This window comes from Miscanthus floridulus, chromosome 19 (genome assembly GCF_019320115.1).
Source record: "Miscanthus floridulus cultivar M001 chromosome 19, ASM1932011v1, whole genome shotgun sequence".
In the NCBI taxonomy this organism is placed as follows: Eukaryota; Viridiplantae; Streptophyta; class Magnoliopsida; order Poales; family Poaceae; genus Miscanthus; species Miscanthus floridulus.
The window spans coordinates 40841258-40852249 of NC_089598.1; the positions used below are offsets into that span (position 1 = coordinate 40841258).

The window sequence follows — 10992 nt, forward strand, 5'->3', positions numbered from 1 at the left end:
AAACCTGTTCGCTTGAACTTATCAGCCTGGTTTATCAGTCATGATATAATGCTTTTCTCTTACAAAACAACATCAGTCGCCTTATCAGCCGTAAAAATCATCGTCCGAATAACTCATTGGTCAAACGTGAACCATTTTTCGTGACACGCAACCCATAGTTGGCATTCTTTTCGGGACGGAGGTAGTACTATATATCAGCATCCCCTGCAAAATGCCGCCCAACAAGTACACAAGATAAAGATCAAGCAGAGTACCTAGCAGAAAAAAGAGGTAACGGTTGAGGGCTCATGCGTTTCTCAATCATGAATTCATGACAGTGTGCATTCAGTTTGTTCTCGGTTCTGTACTGGAAAAACTTCCTTCAGAGTACCATAGCAGGGGGCAACAAGAGTCAATGAAATGTCAATCCACCATTCCAGTTGTGAATTTTCTGAAAGAAACAAGGATCAGGCCGGCATCATTGCCTCCTTCCCCGACCTTTCTTCGATTGCTGTTGTTCTGCCTGTTCCTTCCCTGAAACTTCACTGATATCAGCTGCACGACCCAAAGAATAGGAACCCAAATTAGTGAAACAAATAAAATTCAATGCTTTATCTTCAGTGATTGTAAATCCTAGAGAAAACAAAGCATGATACCATCAGGCCCACGAGTCATGAGAGCAAAAAAGATGTTGTTGAGCTTCTCCATCTTCTTTGCTTCCTGAGCTTGATCTGTCTTGAACTTCAAGCACTGCAGACAGTAACTTCAGTCAGAAAAGAAGGGGTGCCATTTCAACCAAACTTCATAGCATGAGCATTATTATACTAGCTAGCAATCGATGTGTCCAAACAAGTAGTTTTGATGTTTTATATACTTTTATCAGCATATGAGATGCTTGCCCCTGTAACAAATAAACAAAAAGCAACAAAAACATGGGTTTTGACATTCCAGCTTTTCTAGTGAAACATTAAGAAATACATTTTAACTAGTGCTGCAAGTACAAAACAGCATAAGAAAGAAGCTAAATGAAGCAATGATGACAACATTAACTGAAGGTTTGCACAAGTAAGATTATCTCAATAGACAACAGCACTGTTGGTCAGTTAAGAGGTCACATTCGAGTAAACAAACAGGAAATATGTGTTTTAGCTGCAAAATTTACTTGGGAGCGTGTGAAGGGAAGATATAGCAGGAAGCACAGGGATAGCATTTCTGAAAAGAAGAGCTCCAGAAATTTATTTACAAAAAGAATTTTTCAGTACATATCTATGGTATACATGAATACTTTAGACGGCAGAGAACATTTCTAAGAAAAATGAACCCAGATATCTTAATGAGTGACAATGTTATAGCCAGTTTTGGTGATGGAATGCTATCAAATACATCAGATGGGAATTCCTTGCATTTGCTGCTAAATGATATGGCCACACGCCATAGAACAGATAGCATGATGCTTAACAATCTTTCAGATTTTATTTTCAAGAACAGACATCCAAATTCATTTGTTTATAAAGAGACAAATGTTAGACATGGCATCTGACTGAGTAAAACTCTACACAGCTAAAAGCAGATAGCAAGTGACCACTCCACCTTGCAGCGCTACTGCAACATGCTGCATTAAAAGCGGCTTACAAAACAATGTGCTATGTGACAAACAATAAAAGGGAACTTCCAAGCACAATAAACTACACTTGCATCACAACGGAAGGGGCAACATCATGCAAGAAGTCTGTATTCTATCTTTATCCCACGAAATGTAATGCTATCAAGGTTCTAGCTGTGTGACAACCATTCCAATTTATAGCAACAGGTTTCTATTCTAAATTATATCTAGTTCTTGACATGTAATAATCTATTTTCAGTCCTAGCATAACCAACAACACCCGAGCCATTGCCCATCAAGCACCTGTCCTCTTACCACTTCCACTATGAGCGCCACATAAAGAACATTTTTTCGGTCCGCTATAAAGACATTATTTCGAGGCCTGCAAAACTGCTAAATCTTGACATCTGACACTGTAAACTTTGCAAGTAACCCAAGCTCATCATGGTCGCTATTTAGAACAGTGAGCTGATGTTTTCTGGAAGCATAGTAGCAAAATATAGAACATAATGAGCAATCCAAAAACTAATTTTCCAGAATCCTAGTTATGTGTAACAGATCTCTAACAAACAATATTAGCATGCAAAAAGTAAACAAGGTATAGGCTCAATGGAAATCCTTTAAAAGGCAATAATCAATTAATCACGTCAAACGATGGCTATTGCAAGATGTCGAGTGATGACATTGCATTGGGCTATGGATCAAGATGTGTAAAGAGAAGCACCCATCAAGTAGCAAAATTCTTTAGTTAAGCATAAGAAAACATTGATTACACACAACATGACAGCATGCTGATATTTGGATGAATTAGTCAATCAAAAATTGCTCAAATATTTTTAGTTGAGAGCATGCTTACCAAGAAGCGCACATTGTTCCATGAACAAGAAAACAAGCAAGAAAACATTGATAAGAAAATTTGCAAACCAATGGTGTGGCTTGATGTCCTCAATTTAGTTCTAACATACTCTCTGTCTTGAAAAGAATGCAATTCTAGCATAGTATTGAGTCAAACCATTCTAAGTTTGACCAAGTTTATACAAAAAAAATATCATTACTTAGATTAGCCATGGAACATATTTCACAGTATATCTATTTGATGTCATAAATATTGATAATATATTCCATAAATTTGGTCAAAATTTAGATAGTTTGAGTGTTTGACTAAGGAGAGAACTAGAATTGCATCCAGGATGGAGGTAGTAACTCCCAACAGGCAGAATAATACTTTGTTGAAACTATTATTACTATAGTCAAGCTCTAACATTGTAAAAAAAAATTAATAACCAATTTCACTATAAGTAATACTAAGAATGCGATATTCATATACACTGTAAGCAAAAACACAAGAACATAGAGCATAGTTATAGGAGGAAAAAGGGTAGTAAGGTACATTGCTGGAGTGAAATACGTAGTACTTGATTTACAAAACTAGTGAAAATTCTGCATCATTGCCATTTATATAAAATAACAAGTGAAGCAGAGAAGACACAGTAGCTGTAAAATGCTAACCAATTGCCATGTATGTTTGGTTACAAGCATAGTTATTAAGGCGTCGCCTAGGCATCTGGGTGCTTTTCCAATCGAGGCGTCATGCCCGCAGCAACCTCCCTGCATATGGCGTCGCCTCACGCGGAAAGGCGTCGCCAAGGCGTCCGACCGTCGCCGCAAGAGCGAAAAGGCGGCTGCAGGCGCAGGGAGAAGTGCGCGGAGCGACGCATGGGCGGACGAAAAAACGAGAGGCAGCTGTGTGCGTAGGTGAAATCGCGCGGGAGGACGAAAGAAGGTGCGCGCGTACGGGAAATTGGGCGCCTATACTTTCCCCAGGGGCGCGCCCCACCCTGCAGCTCGTCAATTGAGAGAGGGGAGGGAAACAGAGGAGATTGGGGATGAGAAGATGGCTGCAGAAGCACCTGGAACGCGCCCCGTCCCATCCAGCCGCTCTCGCCCCTTCTGCTCCGCCGATTCGCGGCACCTGATACTGCTCCACGGCCTCCCAATCTCCGCTCCGTCAGCTGGTGCCTCCGACATCCAACCTCGCGTCCTTGCCCGCGGATCCGCGCCTCCGACGGTCGGACCTATGCCCCGTCGAGGACTGCCTGCTTCCGCTTCTACATGGGCTCTCCTTCATCTGCTTGCTTCCCTGCCAGCAGGCCAGGCCCAGCACCTTCAGTCCTTCACGTAGGCTCTTCTTTTCTCTGTTTTTCCTATTATGTCCTTCCTCTGTTCAAAAGTCTGGATTATATTGCCTCTTTGCTTATGCTTTGGATCTTGGACTTGGATATGGATATACTCCAGTCTCCTGTGATGTGTTATGCTGCTTGTGATTAGATAATTGGATACGGTATAAACTGCTCTGGCTAGTGGTGCTGGCTGCTTGTGCATAGGCTCTAAAATTGGCAGCAAAAAGGTGTGTATCAATGTATGTTTGTCCTGCCCTAATGTAGGTGAGGGTATGTGTATGGCGTCGCCTCGCCGCGCGCCTTATTCGCCTAGGCGTCTGGAAGGGGGTGGGTCGCCACGCCTCGCCTTACCGCCTTAATAACTATGGTTACAAGCATATCTATCCATTGAAAAATATTTCCAACAAAATGCTATCTACTAAAGCATTTAATCTGAAAGTGAACATCCCTCGTGTAACTAACATAGTTCAAATATATATAGCTGGAGATCGATACAAAGGCAGTGTGCAGGGATGAATTTCAGCTATGAAACCTATACCTACATGGCTCCAATATATATTATTTAATCTTCAGCACAATTTGCTTACTAAATACCTCAAACTGTTGGGAGCAATCAGTTGTGCAACGTTAATGCATATTGTTACAAACATTACTAGATATACAAAAGAGTCACAAGATTTTTTTTACATATAATATTTCAGTAGCAAAATATATGAATACCTGAAGTTCAGACAGATCCTGATTCCAACAAGAGAACTTATGATCTAAGTCCAACGGCAACACAGCAATACTAATGTTCACTAATGATGCACAATTCTCAGATTTGGCATACTAAAGAATCAGATAGAGCCTATGTTCTCTTTCATATGATTAACCAGGTGCCACTGATTGCCCAATACATTTTCAGAATGCTGAATTTCAGGGCGCCCGCTGATATATATCCAGCCATCACCACATTTAAAAATTAACACGTCTGACGACCTCTCACGGAACACACAACATAGATCCAATGGTAGGAGCACTTGTCAAGGTGTGCGATCTATCTTACCCCTCGATCACCCCAATTCTAAGCTATAATTAAAAGTGTACCATCGATCAGCTCCTAAGCCACACCATCTATCCGTCCTCCGTGTTCCGAACCAACGAACATTCACGCAAATCTAATCTGAGTAAATACAGCTTGGACAAGGTAGTACCACGCGGTCGTCGGTGACCTTGAGCACGAGCTTCCCCTCGCAGTGCCGGTACTTCATCACGTAGCGGGTCTGCAGAGACACGCGCACAAACAGGTTTGGTAGGATCGGACACACGGAACGAAGCAGGAAGGAACTCGGGTAAGAGGAGAGGGGATCGGGCGACGACGGCGTACGGCGTTGGGGTCGGCGCGGAAGAGCTGCACGGAGCGCTCCACGAACTCGTCCCAGGAATCCACGTACACCATCGCTGCGGCGAAGGGGAGCCGGCGGCGTGGCCGGATCTGGGTGGGGAACCTTGCGCAACGAAGAGGCCGCCGCGGTTTAAATAGGGTTTGCTTTGCTCCTCTTCTCGGCCGCGGCTTGCTGGACTTGCGTGCCGAAGATGAGTTGATCCGTGATAATATTTTTAAAGTAATTTTTCTATGTGTCATAATTTAATAAATATTTTATTTACTAGATATATACCTGTGCGTTGCACGGGTCATATTTATACTCATGCGCATCTACGATGACAAATTTAATTATTTTTAGAAAATATTAAAAAAACTAATACATAAATTTATATGGACGACCTAAACTATTTCTATATTTCCTTTTTTATATATATAGAACCACGCTATCCTTCTGTCTACACTGTTCATCCTTGTCATTTTTTCATGTTGGAGTGTCCACCCGTAAGGATTTGTTTTTTTCTTGTCATTTGCGTTTGCGTACGCCCCTTGTGGCCATGAAGCTCCACAAGTGCACTCCGTTATCACGGATGATCTCCGTCACAGTTGCCACACCTGTCCTCGTGTCCTGCTTGCCCTCACCGTCTCATTCTACGACGTCAACTTCACTGATAGTTACGAGTACATACGCTGCACCTCCTCTTCATCCTTTTCATTGTTGTCAACGTCGTCTCCGCCTACCACCTCCTTGTCTTCGAAGGCGTCTCAGGTCAACTCTGTAGGGGGCCATGACGCCTAAGAGGGGGTTGAATTATGCAACTTAAAATTCTACTTCTAAACTTTGGTCTCTTTTTCTAACCTTAGCAAAACCTGTGCAAAAGATAAACTATCTAAATGTGCAACTATGGTTTCGCTACTGTGTTGCTATCTCTACCGCAAAATGAGTAATTCAATCAATGTAAATGCGGAAGCTAAATAGCAAGTTAGAGATATGCAAACTCCCGTCGACGACTCTGATATTTTTACCAAGGTATCGAGAAGCACGCAAGCTTCCCCCTAGTTCTCATTGGAGTCCCTCACAAGGAATTCCTCACAAGGGCCAAGCTCTCGATCGGGTAACTCAGTGGATAGCCTCGGGTCTTCCCCACATGTAAGTGGATCTCCGACGTGCCTTTCGGCAAGCCTCTCTCGGATGCTCCCCACTGTGTTCACTATCAAGCTTTCGGCCGAAACGCCGCGGGCCTTGTTCCCTCCGGTACACGGTGGCGGCCACACCATAAACGCGGTTGGTGTGATCTCGCAAGACTACAAACCCCTCCAATGTACAACAATGGTACGCGCAAGCACCGAGTGATAAGAGGTATGCAAACCTCACTAAACACTAGGCCTAAACCTAGAGCAAGCGCATAAGCTGTGGTCTAATCAACCTAAGCACTTCGCAAAGCACCTATACTAATCACCTAATAAAACACTAAGCACTATGCAAGTGGAGATCACTAAAATGGTGTATCAACACCATTGGTATGTTTTCTCAGCTCCACATGTTCTATTTGGCCGGTTGAAGGTTGTATTTATAAGCTCCACTGAGAAAGTAGCCGTTGGGGACGAAGTCCCGCTTTTCTGCTACTGACCGGACACTGATCACGTCCTGACCGAACGCGTCCGATCGTTCCGACTGTTAGAGCCGTGATCAATTGATTAGACGATGCCAGCGTCCGGTCACATGTCAACGAACGCGTCCGGTCGCATTTTCGCCGCTCTGGAACCTCTCTGTACTCTATTGGACGCTGCTGTCCTACGTCTGGTTGATTTGCCGCAAGCGTCCGGTCGCTACTGCTGTTGCCGAGCCTCTAATCGGAGCATCTGGTCACTTTTCGTCAGCGTCCGGTCCAGTGTCCGGTCGCTGCTGCTATTGCCGAGCCTCCTGATCGGAGCGTCCGGTCGCTTTCCTCTAGCGTTCGGTGCAGCGTCCGGTCGCTCCTATGAGCTCGTTTCTTCGCGATCTTATGCGCGGCTTGGTTTCTATCTTCGTGCTTAGACTTTGCTTGATATCTTGGGTCTTCTCTTGTGCTCCTAAGGTCTTACTTAAGGTGTTGATCATCGGATCATCACGTCACCTTTGTCCAAGTCACGTCTTGCGTCCTATTGAACTACAAAACAATCACTTGCAAATTCATTAGTCCAATTTGGTTGTGTTGGTCATCAAACACCAAAATCCAAAGTAAATGGGCCTAGGGTCTGTGGGGGATATACCCCGGGTACCACAAGATGGTACATGGGCCGCACCATCCGAGGTGGCCCAGCCCGTAAGATCGAGGCGTGCACGGCAAGATTATAAGTTGTACTAGATATTGTAATAGTACCAAATATGATACTTTACTTGTAACCCTCCTCCTCTAGACTATATAAGGAGAGGCAGGGGTCCCCCTCAGGGAACATCTACAATGGATCACCTCAATCAATACAGAATAATGAGACACATGACGTAGGTATTACGCAAACACGGTGGCTGAACCTGTATAAATCTTGTGTCTTGTGCCTCTATAACCATCTGGTTCCTGATTACACGCACCGTCTACCGACAATCTACCATCATGGGCATACCCCTAGATGGATTGCCGACCATATTTCGTCGACAGTGGCGCGCCAGGTAGGGGTCCCCTTTTAGGGGTTGTGTGTGCTGATCTTCCAACGAATCAGATGGCGATTTTCTTCATCAACATCATCCATGGCGACCTGGCTTCCGACGACATTGACGCTCGTGCCGGCCCTCATCGTTGACTGCTCATTGTGGTCCCACGCCTTGTCAGCGCATTGACAGCTTGCTGTAGGTCCCGTTTGCCAACACTATTCGTGGCTCTATGATCCGATCTACAGAACCGTAAAGGCCATGAAGATTTGCATGTATTCATGCACGATGGAAAGATGCGGCCCAACAGATCCAAGTTCGATCGGCAAGCACCAACCGAGAAAGTTGTCGTTGGGAATTTCACCGAGAAGCAAAAAGGACGGGCTCGAGACGTCAACAGCTCAGACACGTGCAAGACACAGCACGAGCACGAGACTCCTACTCTAGCATCAAGACTACATGGATCCACTATTTGTACGTGTATACATCTTCCACAGCGACTGGATCCGCGTAAATATGCATGCATATACGGATCAACCACATGCACGCACTCACCGTCGGAGGGGCCAGCCGTCGAGTTGCATGATGCTGTACAAGCTAACTAAAGCGTGCAAGGAGGATCTCGGACTGCTCCGACCACATTCGTCCGAGCTGCGTTCATCCACCTCGACCACTAGACCACGTCGACCATGTCCCAAGCGGCTCCGCTGAGCTCCGACCACCAGACCACGTCGACCACGTCCCGAGTGGCTCCGCTGAGCTCCGACCACTAGACCACGTCGACCACGTCCCGAGCGGCTCCGCTGAGCTCCAACCACCAGACCATGTCGACCACGTCCCAAGCGGCTCCACCGAGCTCCGACCACCAGACCACATCGACCATGTCCTGAGCGGCTCCGCCGACCACCTCCACGACCAGACCACGTCCCGAGCGGCTCCGTTGAGCTCCGACCACCAGACCACGTCGACCACGTCCTAAGTGGCTCCGCTGAGCTCCGACCACCAGACCACGTCGACCACGTCCTAAGCGGCTCCGCTGAGCTCCGACCACCAGACCACGTCGACCACGTCTCGAGCGACTCCACCGAGCTCCGACCACCTCGACCACCAGACCACGTTGACCACGTCCCGAGCGGCTCCGCCGACCACCTCGACCACCAGACCACGTCCCGAGCGGCTCTGCTGAGCTTCGACCACCTCGACCACCAGACCACGTCGCAATGATGATCGCCACGAAGAATGGCGCTATGACAACCGCAACCACCATCACAATAGGCCAAAAAAGTACGAGGATCGGACAACTTTATCGCCATCGACCAGATTTCTATCCAAAGATAAGTACACTTCTAATATTTATATTTAATATAATTTTCATTACGATGTTTCTCCACAACGTCCTTGTCATGATTATTCTTCAAATAACGTTTGTCCATGTATACCATCTTAAATATAACATACAGCTATACTTAATACAAATCCTCGACCAGTCATGTTGATGCTCGATGCCTCCAGAGACGGCCCTGTCTCTGGTTTCTCCCTACATGTGCACGAGCATCTACCCTCTGCGTTATGGGTGGTCGGCAGTGGCTCCTTAGTGACGCCTGTTTCTCCTACACGTGCACTGGCTCCGCGCTCGACGTTATGGACTATGGGCTAGCTAGGGCTAGAGACTCAGCTACACACTAACTAGTCGGACAGTTTATATTAAGTATAAACACAAACTTCATATTAACACTGATGTTTACAAAGCACCAACTGCTTTATCACATCATGCTCATTTGCAAATGACTGCTGAGCGTCATACGCTATTTCTTCACCGTTGATTTTTTCTCCATAATTTATTACTTTGTACATCATGTACTACCATTCTACATATTTATATTATAGGAATTTTGAGCTACGCTCGGGGACTTCGTTGCTTGCTTCTCGACCTATGCTCGGGGACTGCCTCGATCACTCTCCGACCACAGCTTGGGGACTTCGTCGCTCGCTCCTCGACCTATGCTCGGGGACTGCCTCGACCACTCTCCGACCACGGCTCGGGGACTTTATGTCTTGACTACATGCGACTGGCGACTCGCATACAGTTGGGATATTTTTTTCTCACTTAGACCTTGCTACAAGGCTCATACCTTGCCTTCCAGTAAGCTCGGGGACTATATCGGTACGATGCACCTACCGGTGCAGCTCGTATCGCCTGTACGACGATTGGATTCTCAGCTTAACTGGGAATTCTTTTTAGACCCTGGCACCACGTGCCTATGTCACCTACTACCAGGCTCGAGGACTAAGTGGGCACACTTCACCTTGCGGTGAATATGTTTGTTTTTCGACCACTACGCCTCTGACGATCAAAGACGCTACGCTTCAAGACACCCTGACGTTTCTTCACAGAAACCCAAGTGGGCACACTTCCTAGGACGGAAATCTTTTTCTTTCTTCTTAAGAGCACCATACATTCTTCAGACAACCTACTTCTCCGGTGACAACGGTGGTCGGAGATGTCAAGAACTCAAGCCTCACTGTTCGAAGAAGGTTAAAATGGCGTATCACATCAGAATACATGGCGCTCGGAGACTAGCTGTGGGGGATATACCCCGGGTACCATAAGATGGTACATGGGCCGCACCATCCGAGGTGGCCTGACCCGTAAGATCGAGGCGTGCACGGCAAGATTACAAGTTGTACTAGATATTATAATAGTACCAAATAGGATACTTTACTTGTAACCCTCCTCCTCTAGACTATATAAGGAGAGGCAGGGGTCCCCCTCAGGGAACATCTACAATGGATCACCTCAATCAATACAGAATAATGAGACATAGGACATAGGTATTACGTCAACACGGCGGCCGAACCTGTATAAATCTTATGTCTTGTGCCTCTGTAACCATCTGGTTCCTGATTACACGCACCGTCTACCGACAATCTACCATCATGGGGCATACCTCTAGATGAACTGCTGACCATATTTCGTCGACAGGGTCCATTTTCCTTACATGCGCTACTGACCGGACGCTGATCACGTCCTGTTCGGACGCGTCCAGTCATCCTAACCATTAGAATCGCGATCAACTAATCGAACACTGCCAGCGTCCGGTCACATGCCACCAGACGCGTCCGGTCATAATTTTGCCACTCTAGAACCTTTCTGTACTCGATCGAACGCTGTTGTTCTGCATCCGGTTGATTTACCGCCAGCGTCTGGTCGCTGCTGCTGATGCCTGTTGCCGAG

At 46.1% G+C, this 10992-nt stretch overlaps 1 protein-coding gene across 1 annotated transcript; it reads right to left on the bottom strand.

The window, feature by feature from the left end:
• Positions 1-277: 277 nt before the first annotated feature.
• LOC136528202 (signal recognition particle 9 kDa protein-like) lies at positions 278-5327 on the bottom strand. Its single transcript, XM_066521134.1, has 4 exons — positions 5132-5327; positions 4959-5027; positions 636-729; positions 278-534 (listed from the first exon to the last, which is right to left on the bottom strand). Exons 1-4 carry the CDS (start codon positions 5201-5203, stop codon positions 458-460), a joined length of 312 nt encoding a protein of 103 aa, XP_066377231.1. The 5' UTR covers positions 5204-5327; the 3' UTR covers positions 278-457.
• Positions 5328-10992: the final 5665 nt, after the last annotated feature.

Bases quoted from the DNA above. Each gene is read 5' to 3' on its own strand.
- LOC136528202 (XM_066521134.1), bottom strand. From the start codon at position 5,203: ATGGTGTACGTGGATTCCTGGGACGAGTTCGTGGAGCGCTCCGTGCAG. The intron at 5,028-5,131 runs GTACGCCGTCGT...GTGTCTCTGCAG, and splicing joins TCCGCGCCGACCCCAACGCC to ACCCGCTACGTGATGAAGTA. The intron at 730-4,958 runs GTACTACCTTGT...TACTGTCTGCAG, and splicing joins AGGTCACCGACGACCGCGTG to TGCTTGAAGTTCAAGACAGA.